This window comes from Prionailurus bengalensis, chromosome A1, assembly GCF_016509475.1.
Source record: "Prionailurus bengalensis isolate Pbe53 chromosome A1, Fcat_Pben_1.1_paternal_pri, whole genome shotgun sequence".
Classification (NCBI taxonomy): Eukaryota; Metazoa; Chordata; class Mammalia; order Carnivora; family Felidae; genus Prionailurus; species Prionailurus bengalensis.
In genome coordinates, this window is record NC_057343.1 from 111,759,785 (window position 1) to 111,777,500 (window position 17,716).

Here is a 17,716-nt window from a genome sequence, read left to right on the forward strand (position 1 = left end):
TGTACAGGTAAGCAGAAAAGAAAGAGGCTAGGCCATATTTGAGGAAGGGGCTGAGGCTCACTGAGCAGTGGCTTAGCCCTGCAACATCTTCATCTCTGCCACATCCGTCTGGTAGGGATTTCTATGATCTCCATTTCCCAGGTAAGTCCAGGGAGAGACATGGCTGATCCAAAGTTATATCGGAGGTCTTGAGCTCACTTGGTCTACCCTAGTGATCGCTACAGATTAGAGCCACAGGCTGCGCAGAGATGAGTTCCATCCAAGATGTGATGGTTAGCCTTGAGCAGTGAGAGCCTTCCCACTTCTCTGTTGCCAGAGAAATGCTCCCACAGGCAGCTCTCTTCAGCATTTCTGGGTTTTTAATTACCTGAATTTACCAGTAGGTTAAGCTAAGACAGGGTTCACTGTCTTTTTCACCATTACCCTCAATACCAAGTTCAGTGATGAGTGAATCCTGCTGTGACTATTATACTGCTGACCCCAAATGAAGTCCCTCTCTCAGGATTTATGCCTGGATATTGCTTCTTGGCATTTTGGCTAAGATCAAGGGTCGGATTTATGCCTGGAGGTAAGTACTTAATTGTGGGTATTAAATATGAAAGAGAGGGCACCAGTCTGGCTCAGTTGGTAGAGCATGCAACCTTTCATCTTGGGCTTCTAAGTTCAAGCCCCATGTTGGGTGTAGAGGTTACTTAAAAATAAGTCATAAATAAAATCATAAATAAAATGGAAGAGGGAGGGGATAAAGAGCAGATATATTAAATAAAAGAGGGAAATTAATATGAGAACTTCAGAGCAAAACAACATTCCACTAAAGTATTTCTTCAGGGGATATGTGCAAGGCAATCCACGAATATACAAGACCAAAACCCTCAGGGTCCCTCCAGAAAAAGAGAATGTGGGTTTTATTCAGCAGCCTAGGAGACCTTCTAGAGAATCTATAAATCAACTGGCTGCCTGGACCAAGTTGTGGCATCTGGTATCAGTTTTAAAGGCCAGATGCCCTTTCAGAAGTTGCCTCTTCCCATGAGTTGGCAGGTACTTGAGGCCTATGATTTGATTCTCACTCATCTCTTAAAAAAAGATAAGTGTGTGTAGCAATGGCCATAAAGATGGCAAAAACTTCAGAAAGAAATAAGGAAATAAAGGCTGGTCTGCCTCAGTGGGGGCGGGGGGCTGGGGTGGGAGGGAACACCATAAAACAGAATCAGACTTGAAGATACATTGTTGAAAAATCCAAATTGTAAAATTCATTACCTACAATTATTACATCAACATAAAAAAAATAGGGATTTTTTAACAAAAAGTTTGACATTCAAAAAGTAAGAATAAAAAAAGGCATAATTTATAAATCCACAAATATCCATGCACACTTTTAGAATGATAGCTACTGGAAGAATGAGACCTTTTAAAACTCCAATCTAGACAAGACTATCTATCATTCCAACTGCCTCTTGATTTCCTACAGGTTGAAATACCAGGAATCTTAAGAGAGCTGCTGTGGTCAATGTCACATTCATCCCAGTCTCCTTCCTAAGCTGATGTTGAAAATGTGATGAATCTTCTGCCTTAGCTTTGATGCTGGGGGAAAAAAAAGAAAAGGTTATTGAACTATGTAGTCCAGCCAATCAAATCCATAAATTAAAATACAGCAGTGATACACTATTTATGTACTACCTACGTGGAAAGCACACTCAGGAATTATTTTACTACATATAGAAAACTCAACAAAACAATGAACATAACCATCCATTTGGAACCTAGAGCCTAATTTTTTCTCTTGTCACTCGTGATCTATAAATGTCACAATTAAAAGTGATGAGAAATACTTGAAATATAACTTTTTTCATGGCATGCTCTGCAGTGAAGGGTTCTAAAAGCAGAATCACACAAACACTGTTCTAAATTAAAATCAGATGAATCCAGGTAGTAATTCACAAGATTTCACATTGACTCAGGATAGTTAGGAGATGTGAAGGTTATTTATGTACTTCTGGATTTCACACTATTAAAAAACTGTAAATGCATGTCTTCAAATAGTGGCAAAATGAAGCAAATATATTCTTTCTGGGTGCTCTCTAGCACCTTTGATAAATTTAAACTTGGCTTTAGACAACTTTTAAGCTGGGTGTGAAGAAATCATTTTGGCTGTCACCTTGTATTCGGATTTCCTTAACATTCAGCAATGTGAGTGAATCAATCTGAGAGTCTTTTCAGTAATCAGAGTTTTCAAGGTATGACCTATTTCCTAGCTAAGCCTGTCACTTCAGTCTTTCTGAGCAATGAAAAAGCAAAATTCCTTGGGAAAAGCAAAATATAACAAGTCTTCCTCCTGTTAGAAGAATACAACATCACCTAAAGAAACCATCTTTAGTCTGAAGGAAAAGAAAACCCCCTAAGATATCTTTCAAATTTCCAAAAGGACAGACCAAGACTACAGCAGCACAAGCTTGCCACAGCTTTGGCTGCTGCAAATACGGTCTTTGACATAAGGTGTTAGCACATGATTCTCTCATTCTGGGCACGAACCAGGCGACACACTGGCCTGTGGGTTCAGATAAAGCTTTTCTTGCTTTTTCTATTTCTGGTGGATAAAGGGGGAAATGTAACTCCACTAATCTGACAAGCTGCATTTGTTTTACATTATTTTTTTTTTAAGATTTTTTTTTTTTAATGTTTATTTTTGAGAGAGGGAGAGGTGCAAATGAGAGTGCAGGAGGGGCAGAGAGAGCAAGACAGAGAATCCCAAGAGGGCTCTGCACTGTCCACACAGAGCCCGACATGGGACTCAAACTCACGAGCTAGGAGATCATGACCTGAGCTGAAATCAAGAGTTAGACACTTCACCAAATGAGCCACTCATGTGCCCCTGCATTTGTTTTAACGCTCACAATTAACTGCTGCCTTAAAATCACATCTCCTTGGGGCACCTGGGTGGCTCAGTCGGTTGAACGTCCGACTTCGGCTCAGGTCATGATCTCGCGGTCTGTGAGTTCGAGCCCCGCATCGGGCTCTGTGCTGGCAGCTCAGAGCCTGGAGCCTGCTTCGGATTCTGTGTCTTCCTCTCTCTCTGCCCCTCCCCTGCTCATGCTCTGTCTCTCTCTCTGTCAAAAATAAATAAACATTAAAAAAAAAAAGTTTAAAAAAAAAATCACATCTCCTTTCACCAAGGGAGTGGCTGTTCCATTACCTTAGAGCTTGCCAAGACTAGACACAATGCACAGAAAGAACTTCTTGAAATGCAAGCACTCTTGTTTTCCTACTTTCTCTTTCACATTTCATATATAGTCACTTTCTATACTGCCATGTTCCTTCTTGGATAAAAATGTTCTCAGGAAAAATGGGCCAAGAAATTCAGTTGACAAATTCTATGAGCCAATAATGACAGCTTCCTAGTTAATCACTCCTCTTTCTCCTTAAGACCATGGTCTGGAAATATTAACTCTGACAGTCAGAGTAATAACACCTTTCCTGAGTGAGCTGCTGCTCTGTGTTAAGTATTGCTCACTAATGGATAAAGCTGGTCAACCACAAAGGCTGCTAGTAAGTGGCCAGGGATGGCTGTTAAATAACAGATTGTTTGCTCAATATATTTGTATTTGAGTCAAAAGAAAAATCATACCCTCCATCTATTTGATATACCAATGCTCATTTCTTCTCTGGGACCAAAATAGTTAAGAGTTGGATAGACTACAGAGATGTATTTGCCTCAAAAGTGCAGAATAACTACAAAATATTTTTAAATCTTAAAGACATTATGTCCTAAATTATCTTCACTGTCCAGTCTCAAGATACCAACAATTCCAGTTGATTCATTTCTTTTTGCTAGCCAGCTTCAAAACCCACCTAAATTCTAATTTCAGAGCTTAAGATCTATTCTGGGCAGAACTACAACAGACATTTTCAGGTACATGGCTCAATATCAAGCTTTTTTGGTCTCTGGGCTGGCATTATTGTTTAATGTTTGGTAGCCTCTATCACATGCAAACACCTCAGGCAAGAGACAAAAGAACAGCAAAGTCTCCACAACACTTTCCAGGAGCCTCTCAGGGATATCGTTCAACACCACACGAGTCTGTCATAGCACACACATCAGAAGACTTCTTAGGATCGAAGTATCTACAAGAGTCTTTTTTTTTTTTTAAGTTTATTTATTTATTTTGAGAGAAAGCATGAGCAGGGGAGAGGGGGAGAGAATCTCAAGCAGACTCTGTGCCGTCAGCATGGAACCTGACATGGGGCTCCATTTCACGAACTCTGAGATCATGACTTGAGCTAAAATCAAGAGTCAGACGCCTAACCAACTGACATTTTATTTGAAGGAAGCTGAGACACACATACTCTTAAAAACACTCTAGGGGCGCCTGGGTGGCTCAGTCGGTTAAGCGTCCGACTTCGGCTCAGGTCATGATCTCGCGGTCCGTGAGTTCAAGCCCCGCGTCGGGCTCTGGGCTGACAGCTCAGAGCCTGGAGCCTGTTTCCGATTCTGTGTCTCCCTCTCTCTCTGACCCTCCCCCGTTCATGCTCTGTCTCTCCCTGTCTCAAAAATAAATAAACATTAAAAAAAATTAAAAAAAAAAAAAACACTCTAGAAGTATAGGCTCCCCACAGGCCTCTTCCAGGTGACAACATGAAAATAATTAGTCTGTGGGCAGAGCTGCTTTCAGGGATACTGGGTTCATGCCTGAAGACTCTTCTCTGGATGTTGACACTATGAAATAACAGTGTCAAAAATGAATATCACAGGGCAGAGGATCCCTACATTTTTGAGGTTCAGGACGCCTTTACAATATTAACAGCTTCGAGAGACACCCTGGCACAACACACACACACACACACAAATTTCTGCACACCAATCTATGGTCATACCAATCAATTACAAAACCTCCTTAGTCTCTCCTGATCTGCAGCCCAAACACCACGAAGGGTCCTTTTTTGTTTTTTGTTTTGTTTTGTTTTTTGGTCTTTTTAAAGTTTATTTATTATTTTGAGAGAGAAAAAGTGCAAGTTGGAGAGGGGCAGAGAGAGGGAGAGAGAATCCCAAGCAAGCTCCACACTGTTAGCGCAGAGCCTGATATGGGTGGGGCTCAAACCCATGAACCATGAGATCATGACCCAAGCCGAAGTCAGATGCTTAACTGACTCAGCCACCCAGGTGCTCCTCCATGAATGGTTCTGATCTTTCATAGTCCAGCATGACTGGAAAGACTATGGTTACATACAAGACAGAGAAGTGTAACAGAAAACTGATGTGAAAAGTCTTTAGGGAGGGCACAATACCTCTTGGAAGCAAAAAGCAAGGAAAGAATCTGCCACAAGCAGTTAGGAAGTAAAAGCTCATCCTACTCCTCCTGCCTACGCCTCCCCATGGGGTGCACTCAGGCAGCCAGCAACTATCTAGCTGCTCCATGACTGAGCTCCAGGAACCTTACCACTATGGGACATTGAAGCACTGACTAGAGATTTTTTTTAAAGTATTACAGCAGACGATCCAAAAAGTCAAAAACTTCCAATTCCTGACTTCCAACTTCAGATTAAAAAAGAATATATAGGGGCGCCTGGGTGGCGCAGTCGGTTAAGCGTCCGACTTCAGCCAGGTCACGATCTCGCGGTCCGTGAGTTCGAGCCCCGCGTCGGGCTCTGGGCTGATGGCTCAGAGCCTGGAGCCTGTTTCCGATTCTGTGTCTCCCTCTCTCTCTGCCCCTCCCCCGTTCATGCTCTGTCTCTCTCTGTCTCGAAATAAAAAAAAAAAAAAAAAAAAAAAAGAATATATATATATATATATATATATATATATATATATATATATATTCTTTTTTTTTTTTTTTTTTTTTTAGCAAAACTATCTGAGTGGGGTATGATGTTTGAGGCTGAAGTACTTTCTGGGAAGCTGAAGTTTTGATTAGTTCCTTGATACCCACATAGAAGGGAACCTCTTTATATGCTCTGCCTCCCAAAATAAGACCCAACTGGGGCAAGGCAAGGACTTACCTATGTTTCTGAGGATAGAACTAAAACAGGGGGCATGAGTCTTTCACTCTATCGGTTTGGTCAATTTTGTAAGCTTTTTCTGAGCTGCTCTAGGGTAAGCCTATACTAGGTTTTGGAGACAGAAGGACTAAAACTTTAGGCACCATCTCTCCCCTTGAGTTTACAATCCTCTAAAACAGGCCTAAGTGCCAAGGAAACAAACTTTGGGAGAGGGAGCAATTAATTCTACTGCCTAAAAAGGCCAAGGGAAATGAGAAAAAGCATGTTTGGGGGGGATTTTGAAAAGCAACCGGGATGCCCAGCCCCATCATCTGAGCTGCTTTCTGCCACTCTCCAGGGCCCCAGCACCAGGACCCAGATACAAGGCTCCACAGGCAACAGCTCACCATATAAAGTGTACAACTTCAAATCAGACTAAGCCCTACAGAACAGGGAACACCTATATGTGAGCATTATTCCATCTACATTCCCATCAGCAAGTCAGAAGGGCCAAACAAGTCTGGTTAGACTCTCACCCATTGGGGTAAAAATGTTACCAAAAAGATTTTTTCAGTAAGTGTAAAAAAGTAGCACTCTAGCCAACATTTTCTTAAAAAGTAAGGAAAAAGCTCAAAACAATGTTCATAAAGGAAGTTTGGAGGAGTGCCTGGCTGGCTCAGTCAGTGGTGCATGTGACCCCTGATCTCAGAGTTGTGAGTTCCAGCCCCATGCTGGGTGTAGAGATTACCTAAAGATAAAATGTTTTAAAAAATAAAAAAGTTTAGAGGTTGAGTTTATGTATTACACCACCAAAAATGTGTAATTTAGTTATCTAGCTGTGAAAAGGTTTATACCAATTACAGAGAAATAAAAGTGAAAAGGCACATAAGTGTCCACGGATAAATGAAGGGATAAAGATTACATGCTATATATGTATGTATGTATGTATGTGTGTGTGTGTGAGAAATGGAATACTACTCAGCCATAAAAAAAAGATCTTGACATTTGCAACAACATAGGTGAACCTAGAAGGTATTCTACCAAGTGAAATAAGCCAGACAGATGAAGACAAATGCTGACAAATGATTTTACTTATATGTGGAATCTTAAAAAAAAATGAATAAAACAAAAAGATTCGCAGACATAGGAAACAAACTGATGGTTACCAGATGGCAGGTGGGTACTGAAGTGAAAGGGATTAAGAAGTACAAACTTCCACTTATAAAATGAATAAGTCATGAGGATGTGATGTACAGCATAGAGAATACAGTCATTAATACTATAAAAGCTTTGTGTGGTGATAGATGGTAGCTAGACTTCTCATGGAGATTATTTTATAATGTAAAAAAAACATTATGATGTACACCTGAAACAAATAGGATATTGTAAGTCAATTATACTTCAGTAACAAATTTTTAAAATTTTTTAATGAAAGGGCTTAAATCCTTGAGGAGTAAACAAGAACATTCAGAAAACAATATACTCTAACATATATCATCATAAAGGCAGGGTCCATTAACTCTATACCATTTCAAATGCACTGAGAAATCCTGTTTACCTTTTTCATTAATTCACTTCTGGTAGTAAACTGTGGCAGGTCTTCCACTTCAATCCCATCAGCCATTTCCATCACTTTGTCTAAAAGGTCTTTGTTGTAACTGCACAATAAAAAGTAGTAAGATAAAAACCCTGGAGGAATTACTTGTCACTGTGGACTAGTAAGAAATTGCAAGTAGTTGGACTGTGAACTCGACTCTTAGAGCTCTGATGTGATACTACAGGAAAGGGACACATGTTCAACAGTAAATTTGGAAACAGTTCTTCCGGCTTGTGGACTCAGAAGTGGCTCTAGGAATGCCAATAGAGCAGTCGTTTCAAGACTTCCAAACCAAAAAAGGATTTACGAAAATAAACGCACTATACATCTGGCAGTACATATGCATGGATACAGTATGAGGACCAAATTTTATTTTTTAAACACATGGAATTCTGGTCTAATGTAATCATTATTTGTTCATTTGTCCAATTTTCTGACATTTATCTAATCTTGGAACCCATTACCCAGGATTTCCCAGGAGCACCTAGAAAATAGAGAAAAAGCCTTTGGCACTGCTTCTTCAAATCCTGTTCTAATAAGCCCCAACATCTGAAAGCAAAACCAAGTGGCTAGGGGTTGGAGGGTCCATGTGACCAGAGTCAGACATCCATAAGGTGCACAGAAAGCAGGACTAAGCCAAGTCCTCTTATTATCCTAACAATTTCAGGACGCTAAAATAAAAGGATGTGGAGCTTCAAGATTTGACACCTTCTTCAATGAGAGGGTATAGGCACTTCAAAAGCAGTCTCTTGAAGGCATCTGTTATTTTTATATCTGTAAAGGCAGAGAGGCAATGGCTGGCTCTTGCTAAGGGTCCAACAGAGGGGAGAGTGGGGAGAAAAAGCCAAAGGCCACAATTACATCCTGCCATAATTGGTAAAATCTACTAATCCTGTCAAAAACCATCCGGCCCTCTCTCAGCTACTTCATATGTAAATTGGAGACCTCAGTTTCTGTCTCTGTACGTTTGCCACGTGGGTGGAAGGAGTCAAGGCACTTAAAAATGTACTTGGCAAAGATGATAGTTTAAATTAATAGTAATAATACACATAACAATGGCATTTTAGAGCTCACCAAAGGTTGAGCTCTTGCTAGATAGCAGCCTGTGCTAGGTGCTTTTTTTTAGTCTTTAACATTGCAGTCATCACAACTGACTTTCCAAATGAGAAAACTGAGGCTCAGAGGTTAAATACCTTTCCAAAAGGGCGGACTAACGTGGTCAACAGCCACAGGTTACAGCGCCAGGAGGTTGGGGGCGGGGTCAGCACTGGCAGGGGGGGCTCAGCCCAAGGGGAGGGCTGCAAGTCTGAAGGCAGGGGACAGGGTCAGCCAGCCCGCAGGGGTCCGCACCTGCAACCCAGGAAGAGGTGGTTGGCCCACACCATGGAGAGGGACAGCAGCTGGTCCAGGCGGCCACCGCCATCTGGCGGGTCGCGGTAGTCGGGCAAGTGGCGCAGGATGAATTCCATGCGAGCCTTCCATTGCTTCTCGCTCTCCGAGTAGGAGCGGAACTGCTCCGCGAAGTCAGCCGCCTGCCGCACCCCCGAAACCAGCTCCGCCACCGCGGCAGCCGCCTCGCCACCGACCATGGCGCCCTCCGCCGCCGAGGGCCGCACCCGCCCGCCGCCTTCCCGACTCGCACCGCGCCACTTCCCGGCGGCTAGAGCGGCCTTAGCGGCGCGCGACTGCTAGGGACGACCGGCCTGGAGCGCCCTCGCCGGGAGCGGCGGCCTCACCGGCCCCGGCCCCGGCCCCTCAGACCTCCGCAGTCCCAGGCGCCTGGCGTGCGTCCACCCAGGAGTCGCAGGGGCCGTTCTCAGTCGACCCGCGGGGAACCGGTAGGGAAATGGAGGCCCCAAGCACAGAGACGGAGTGCCCCTCTCCCATTCGGCAGCTCGGTACCAGCCACAGCTGTGCTGTGTCCTTGCCCTGGGGCTTTCCCCTGCACCCAGCCCTCAGATGGATGCTCTCAGTTCTGAGGGCTTATATGTGTAGCTACTTAGGGTCTTTGATTAATTCCCAAAGGTCTCGACACCCATTCAGGTTGTGGCCCACCTTCCCGGAGCCAGCTACCCAGCCAATTAAATACCTGCCAGGCCTTTTGCTAGATGCTGGGGATGCAAGAGAGCAAACTCAAAGCCCTGCTTTAATGAACTTTGCTGTCTGCTGGGGGAGGCAAACGTGAGTGAAATAATTGCTTGAGTGAAAATATTCAGTGTTGGCAGATGTTCATAAGAAGGCCCAGAGTGTTAGGAGCATGAATAAGCAAGGGACCTGATCCAGACATGAGTATCCAGGAAGTGATATAGGAGAGCAGAGAGATGAACAGGAGTTAACCACGTAAAGAGACATAGGCCATGGTAAGACCCAGTCTGGCCTGGTAAGAACAGGCCAAGATCTGTGTGACAGGGTTCTACAGTGGGGGACAGTGAAGGAGATGAGGCAGCAAAGATCAGCAAAAATAGCTGGCCATGGTAGGGACTGTGGTCTAGTTCCTAAGAGGAATGGGGAGCCTCTGAAGGATTTTAACCAGAGCAGTGACACCTCTGTTTCCAAAAGATGTTGGAAAGAATTGGAATGGATGTGTCCACAGGAGCTGAGCAGGTGAACTAGCATAACTCTGGTGTCTGTTCAGGTGTCAGGTAGCAGATCCACTGAGAGAAGAGCTTACTTGTAAGTAGTGAATTTCCTATTCCTGGAAGCATTCAAGCACAGCACTTGGGAAATCACTTGAGCCCCCTTCAGCCTTGAGAGATTATTGACCTAAGAGGATTCCCCATCATCCCTTATCATTTGGTACAGAGGTACAGAGCTGGGCCGAGAATCCAGGATCCAGGGCTACAGAGTAGGGTCCAAAGGCAGAGCCATCTGTGATGTCTGCTGCTTCTGCAGTTTCTAATGGGATGTTAGGACCCCAGCAGGCAGAAACCTCCACACAAAATGGAAATACCAGGCAGTCTAATGAGGACATTGTGTTCACAAACCCAGTACCAGGCTCAGTGAACTCCCATTATGGTTAACAATAGGGAGACATAGTACTCTCACCCCCTCAAGCAGGGAGAATGTGAACAGGGGTGTAAAACCAAGACGATCTCAGCTTCTCCACAGCAGTCAGGAATAGGTGCCCACAGCCAGGACTCTCAAAATTGAGTGCAAATCACATCTCCTGAGGGACTTGTTCAAATAGCAGATTCCCAGGCCTCTTGCTGGATGCTCAGAATCAAGGCTCCAGGTAGTTGATTCCATCTGGCGCTGAGCAAACTTTGAAAAACATTGATCAGACTTCTCTGAACCAACTTCTTGGTCACCTGATAGACAGTTGAGAGGCTGGCCCAAAAATTAGAACCCAAGTTTTGTTATCAGCGGCTGTAGCTCCACAGCTAACTTGGCCACTGGGGTGGGGAAAAGCTAAGGGGTCCTCCAGCAACTAGCTTATTTAGCATCGTTTTTGATAATGAGTCATATACATATATGTATATATACCTACATACAAATATATTCATACATGCATGCAAATCGGAAGAACCCAAATGTATACAAATAGGTATTATAAAAATAACATGATATTGTTACATTATTCTTTCAAAATGTGAAGTAGTCTAAAAATGTTGGTATTAACATTTTATAGGACCCTTTGGTCTTGTAAATTATTGCCAAGTTTATTATTTCTTTTTTCCCCCCAGTTTATTATTTCCAACTTGTTTTTATGATTCAGATTTCCTCAGAGTGGAGTACTTACTTATATAGACAAGGATCAATTTTCCTACCTCATCTTTTTTTTTAATCTTTATTGAGATATATTTCACATACCAGAAAGTTTCACCCATTTATAGTATACAATCCAATGGTTTAGTATATTCACAGATTTGTGCAACTAATCAACACAAACTGAACATAGAACATTTTTGTCACCCCAAAAGAAACCACATATCCATTAGCACTTGTTCCCCACTCCCTCCAGCACCTGCCAACCACAAATCTACTTTTTGTCTCTAGGGATTTCCTGTTCTGAACATGTAACATAAGTGAATCATGCAATATGTGATTTTTTGTGACTAGCTTTCACTTGTATAATGTTTTCAAGGCTCATCCATGTTGTACCGTGTTACAGTTCTTCATTCCTTCTTATGGCTGAAAACCACTACATCATATGGATATGCCTCATTCTCTTTATCCATTCATCATTTGATGGACATCTGGGTTATTCTTACATTTTGGCTATTATGAATAATGCTTCTATGAACATTCATGTACAAGTTTTTGTGTGGACATACATTTTCAGTTTTCTTGATGATATAGTGGATTGCTGTGTCTAACTTTTTGAAGAGCCGACAGATTGTTCTCCACCATGTCTGCACCATTCTCCATACTCACCAGCATTGTATGACTTCACTTACTATTTTCCTTTTCTTTTATTACAGTCATCTCAGTGTGTACAAAGATGTATCTCATTGTGGTTTTTTATTTCCCTAAGAACTAATTATGTTGAGCATCTTTCATGTGCTTATTGGCCACTTGCACATCTTTGGAGAAATGTCTACTCACATTCCTTGCCATTTTAGAGAAGAGAGATACTTTTTTTTGGTTTTTGTTCTATTTATTTAATTTTAATGTTTATTTATTTATTTTGAGAGAGAGAGCTCCCACATGTGAGCATGTGCAGGGGCGAAGCATAAATAGAGGGAGATAGAGAATCCCAAGCAGGCTTCGCACTGTGAGCACAAAGCCCAGTGTGGGGTTCGAACTCATGAACCAGGGCTCAAACTCACAAACCATGAGAATCATGATCTGAGCGGAAACCAAGAGTCAGATGCTTAACCGTGTAACTGACTGAGCCACACAGGCGCCCCAGAGACTGTATTTTAGAAATGTTTAGATTTACAGAAAAATTGAACAGAAAGTGCAGTATCCATCTCCTTTTCTCCTCTCCCTCCAGCTTCCTGCACTATCAACATCTAGCACCAGAGTGGTACATTTGTTACACTGACACGTCGTTATCATCCAAAGTCCATAGTTTACATTAGGGTTCACTCTTGGTGTAGTACGTTCTATAGATTTTGATGAATGTGTAATGATGTGAATCCACCATTATAGTAACACAGAATAGTTTTGCTGCCCTAAAAATCCTGGCTTTTGAAGAGCAAGAGTTTTATATTTTGATGAAATACAATTTTTTTTTTTCTGAGTCACACTTTTGGTCCTTTCTAAGAAAACTTTGACTCACCCGATGACATGAAGATTTTCTGTTCTCTTCTGGAAGTTTTATGGTTTTACGTTTAGATATATGATTCATTTCAAATTAATTTTTGCATATGATGCAAGGTATGGATTGTCAAGATGATAAAGGGTATAAAATTTTACCCCACTTGGAAGGTAACAAGTTACTGTGGCCCATTTTCAATGTCTGCTGGAAAAAGATCTAAGACTCCTATGATAGAGACAAAGAACTTGATGACTCACAGCATAGGGAGCAGCGTTGGCTTCAAGTTGATGTTGGTTCCCTTGTCCATAAGTCCCACGGTGGGCTATGCCAAGGGGCCGGGTGGAGAAAGTACAGAGTACGCACAGTGGGTTTGTGTCACAGCTGAGGAACCCTAAGCTTAGGGAACAGCAATCTTTTATAAAGGACTGCAAGCAAACCTGCCCAACCTTTGACCCAGAACAATACATTATCTTTTTTTATCTGGACAGTAAGCAAACTTGCCCTTTACTCTGAAGGTGGACACTATCTCTAAGCTGTTTCATGGACAAACATCCTTGAAAAGATAGTCTAGAACAAAAGGGCAGTTAGTGTCTAACTCTTAAAATGTGCAGATACATGAGAGACCCACTGAGAAATTGTTTCCCAACATAGGTTGAGATTTTTTTGTTTTTTTTTGGCTGTGTGGTCACCTAATTGGTCCAGTACAATTTGTTGAAAAGACTATCTTTTTTCCATTCAATTACCTTGATATCCTTGTCAAAAATCAATTGACCATATTTATGTGAGTCTATTTCTGGACTCTATTCTGTGTCATTGATCTATGTGTCTGTCTTTTTACCAATACTATACGGTCTTGACTAGTGTGACTCAGAGTTAGCAAAGTTCTTCTGTAAAGGGGGGCTGCATATAACTCCTGTTGCATACTTTACTTTGTTTCTTTTTCCAACTATTTAAAAAAATGTAAAAAGCATTTTTAGCTTGTAGGCCTTACAAAAACAGACTGCAGGCTAGATTGTGCCCATGGGCAATAATGTGCCAACTCCTGCTATAGCTTTATAGTAAGTCTTTTTTTCTATTAAATTTTTTTTATGTTTATTCATTTTTGATAGTGTGCGCATGGGGGAGGGGCAGAGAGAGAGACACAGAATCCAAAGCAGGCTCCAGGCTCTGAGTTGTTAGCACAGAGCCCAACGCAAGATCATGACCTGAGCCAAAGTCAGACACTTAACTGACTGAGCTACTTGGACGCCCCTTATAGTAAGTCTTTTTTTTTTTTATATGAAATTTATTGACAAATTGGTTTTCATACAACACCCAGTGCTCATCCCAAAAAGTGCCCTCCTCAATACCCATCACCCACCCTCCCCTCCCTCCCACCCCCCATCAACCCTCAGTTCTCAGTTTTTAACAGTCTCTTATGCTTTGGCTGTCTCCCACTCTAACCTCTTTTTTTTTTTTTCCTTCCCCTCCTCCATGGGTTTCTGTTGAGTTTCTCAGGATCCACATAAGAATGAAACCATATGGTATCTGTCTTTCTCTGTATGGCTTATTTCACTTAGCATCACACTCTCCAGTTCCATCCACGTTGCTACAAAGGGCCATATTTCATTTTTTCTCATTGCCACGTAGTACTCCATTGTGTATATAAACCACAATTTCTTTATCCATTCATCAGTTGATGGACATTTAGGCTCTTTCCATAATTTGGCTATTGTTGACAGTGCTGCTATGAACATTGGGGTACAAGTGGCCCTATGCATCAGTACTCCTGTATCCCTTGGATAAATTCCTAGCAGTGCTATTGCTGGGTCATAGGGTAGGTCTATTTTTAATTTTCTGAGGAACCTCCACACTGCTTTCCAGAGTGGCTGCACCACTTTGCATTCCCACCAACAGTGCAAGAGGGTTCCCGTTTCTCCACATCCTCTCCAGCATCTATAGTCTCCTGATTTGTTCATTTTGGCCACTCTGACTGGCGTGAGGTGATACCTGAGTGTGGTTTTGATTTGTATTTCCCTGATAAGGAGCGACGCTGAACATCTTTTCATGTGCCTGTTGGCCATCCGGATGTCTTCTTTAGAGAAGTGTCTATTCATGTTTTCTGCCCATTTCTTCACTGGGTTATTTGTTTTTCGGGTGTGGAGTTTGGTGAGCTCTTTATAGATTTTGGATACTAGCCCTTTGTCCGATATGTCATTTGCAAATATCTTTTCCCATTCCGTTGGTTGCCTTTTAGTTTTGTTGGTTGTTTCCTTTGCTGTGCAGAAGCTTTTTATCTTCATAAGGTCCCAGTAATTCACTTTTGCTTTTAATTCCCTTGCCTTTGGGGATGTGTCGAGTAAGAGATTGCTACGGCTGAGGTCAGAGAGGTCTTTTCCTGCTTTCTCCTCTAAGGTTTTGATGGTTTCCTGTCTCACATTCAGGTCCTTTATCCATTTTGAGTTTATTTTTGTGAATGGTGTGAGAAAGTGGTCTAGTTTCAACCTTCTGCATGTTGCTGTCCAGTTCTCCCAGCACCATTTGTTAAAGAGACTGTCTTTTTTCCATTGGATGTTCTTTCCTGCTTTGTCAAAGATGAGTTGGCCATACGTTTGTGGGTCTAGTTCTGGAGTTTCTATTCTATTCGATTGGTCTATGTGTCTGTTTTTGTGCCAATACCATGCTGTCTTGATGATGACAGCTTTGTAGTAGAGGCTAAAGTCTGGGATTGTGATGCCTCCTGCTTTGGTCTTCTTCTTCAAAATTCCTTTGGCTATTCGGGGCCTTTTGTGGTTCCATATGAATTTTAGGATTGCTTGTTCTAGTTTCGAGAAGAATGCTGGTGCAATTTTGATTGGGATTGCATTGAATGTGTAGATAGCTTTGGGTAGTATTGACATTTTGACAATATTTATTTTTCCAATCCATGAGCAGGGAATGTCTTTCCATTTCTTTAAATCTTCTTCAATTACCTTCATAAGCTTTCTATAGTTTTCAGCATACAGATCCTTTACATCTTTGGTTAGATTTATTCCTAGGTATTTTATGCTTCTTGGTGCAATTGTGAATGGGATCAGTTTCTTTATTTGTCTTTCTGTTGCTTCATTGTTAGTGTATAAGAATGCAACTGATTTCTGTACATTGATTTTGTATCCTGCAACTTTGCTGAATTCCTGTATCAGTTCTAGCAGACTTTTGCTGGAGTCTATCGGATTTTCCATGTATAATATCATGTCATCTGCAAAAAGCGAAAGCTTGACTTCATCTTTGCCAATTTTGATGCCTTTGATTTCCTTTTGTTGTCTGATTGCTGATGCTAGAACTTCCAGCACTATGTTAAACAACAGCGGTGAGAGTGGGCATCCCTGTCGTGTTCCTGATCTCAGGGAAAAAGCTCTCAGTTTTTCCCCGTTGAGGATGATGTTAGCTGTGGGCTTTTCATAAATGGCTTTTATGATCTTTAAGTATGTTCCTTCTATCCCGACTTTCTCAAGGGTTTTTATTAAGAAAGGGTGCTGGATTTTGTCAAAGGCCTTTTCTGCATCGATTGACAGTATCATATGGTTCTTCTCTTTTTTTTTGTTAATGTGATGTATCATGTTGATTGATTTGCGAATGTTGAACCAGCCCTGCATCCCAGGAATGAATCCCACTTGATTATGGTGAATAATTCTTTTTATATGCCGTTGAATTCGATTTGCTAGTATCTTATTGAGAATTTTTGCATCCATATTCATCAGGGATATTGGCCTGTAGTTCTCTTTTTTGACTGGGTCTCTGTCTGGTTTAGGCATCAAAGTAATGCTGGCTTCATAGAATGAGTCTGGAAGTTTTCCTTCCCTTTCTATTTCTTGGAATAGCTTGAGAAGGATAGGTATTATCTCTGCTTTAAACGTCTGGTAGAACTCCCCTGGGAAGCCATCTGGTCCTGGACTCTTATTTGTTGGGAGATTTTTGATAACCGATTCAATTTCTTCGCTGGTTATGGGTCTGTTCAAGCTTTCTATTTCCTCCTGATTGAGTTTTGGAAGTGTGTGGGTGTTCAGGAATTTGTCCATTTCTTCCAGGTTGTCCAATTTGTTGGCATATAATTTTTCATAGTATTCCCTGATAATTGTTTGTATCTCTGAGGGATTGGTTGTAATAATTCCATTTTCATTCATGATTTTATCTATTTGGGTCATCTCCCTTTTCTTTTTGAGAAGCCTGGCTAGAGGTTTGTCAATTTTGTTTATTTTTTCAAAAAACCAACTCTTGGTTTCGTTGATCTGCTCTACAGTTTTTTTAGATTCTATATTGTTTATTTCTGCTCTGATCTTTATTATTTCTCTTCTTCTGCTGGGTTTAGGCTGCCTTTGCTGTTCTGCTTCTAGTTCCTTTAGGTGTGCTGTTAGATTTTGTATTTGGGATTTTTCTTGTTTCTTGAGATAGGCCTGGATGGCAATGTATTTTCCTCTCAGGACTGCCTTCGCTGCGTCCCAAAGCGTTTGGATTGTTGTATTTTCATTTTCGTTTGTTTCCATATATTTTTTAATTTCTTCTCTAATTGCCTGGTTGACCCACTCATTCGTTAGTAGGGTGTTCTTTAACCTCCATGCTTTTGGAGGCTTTCCAGACTTTTTTCTGTGGTTGATTTCAAGCTTCATAGCATTGTGGTCTGAAAGTATGCATGGTATAATTTCAATTCTTGTAAACTTATGAAGGGGTGTTTTGTGACCCAGTATATGATCTATCTTGGAGAATGTTCCATGTGCACTCGAGAAGAAAGTATATTCTGTTGCTTTGGGATGCAGAGTTCTAAATATATCTGTCAAGTCCATCTGATCCAATGTCTCATTCAGGGCCCTTGTTTCTTTATTGACCGTGTGTCTAGATGATCTATCCATTTCTGTAAGTGGGGTGTTAAAGTCTCCTGCAATTACCACATTCTTATCAATAAGGTTGCTTATGTTTATGAGTAATTGTTT

The 17,716-nt window shown here is 41.6% G+C and overlaps 2 protein-coding genes across 2 annotated transcripts in view; one reads left to right on the forward strand and one right to left on the reverse strand.

The window, feature by feature from the left end:
* Positions 1-878: 878 nt before the first annotated feature.
* On the reverse strand, positions 879-9,202 carry CDKN2AIPNL (CDKN2A interacting protein N-terminal like). The gene is made up of 3 exons (XM_043588099.1): positions 8,918-9,202; positions 7,529-7,628; positions 879-1,581 (listed from the first exon to the last, which is right to left on the reverse strand). The coding sequence occupies exons 1-3, from the start codon at positions 9,154-9,156 to the stop codon at positions 1,570-1,572; spliced, it is 351 nt and encodes a 116-aa protein (XP_043444034.1). The 5' UTR covers positions 9,157-9,202; the 3' UTR covers positions 879-1,569.
* Positions 9,203-9,215: 13 nt separating this feature from the next.
* JADE2 (jade family PHD finger 2) overlaps positions 9,216-17,716 on the forward strand; it is a 141,326-nt gene continuing 132,825 nt past the window's right edge. The window contains exon 1 of the mRNA XM_043588005.1: positions 9,216-9,405. The gene's annotated coding sequence lies outside the window, so the exon portion shown is untranslated. The remainder of the gene's footprint in view (positions 9,406-17,716) is intronic.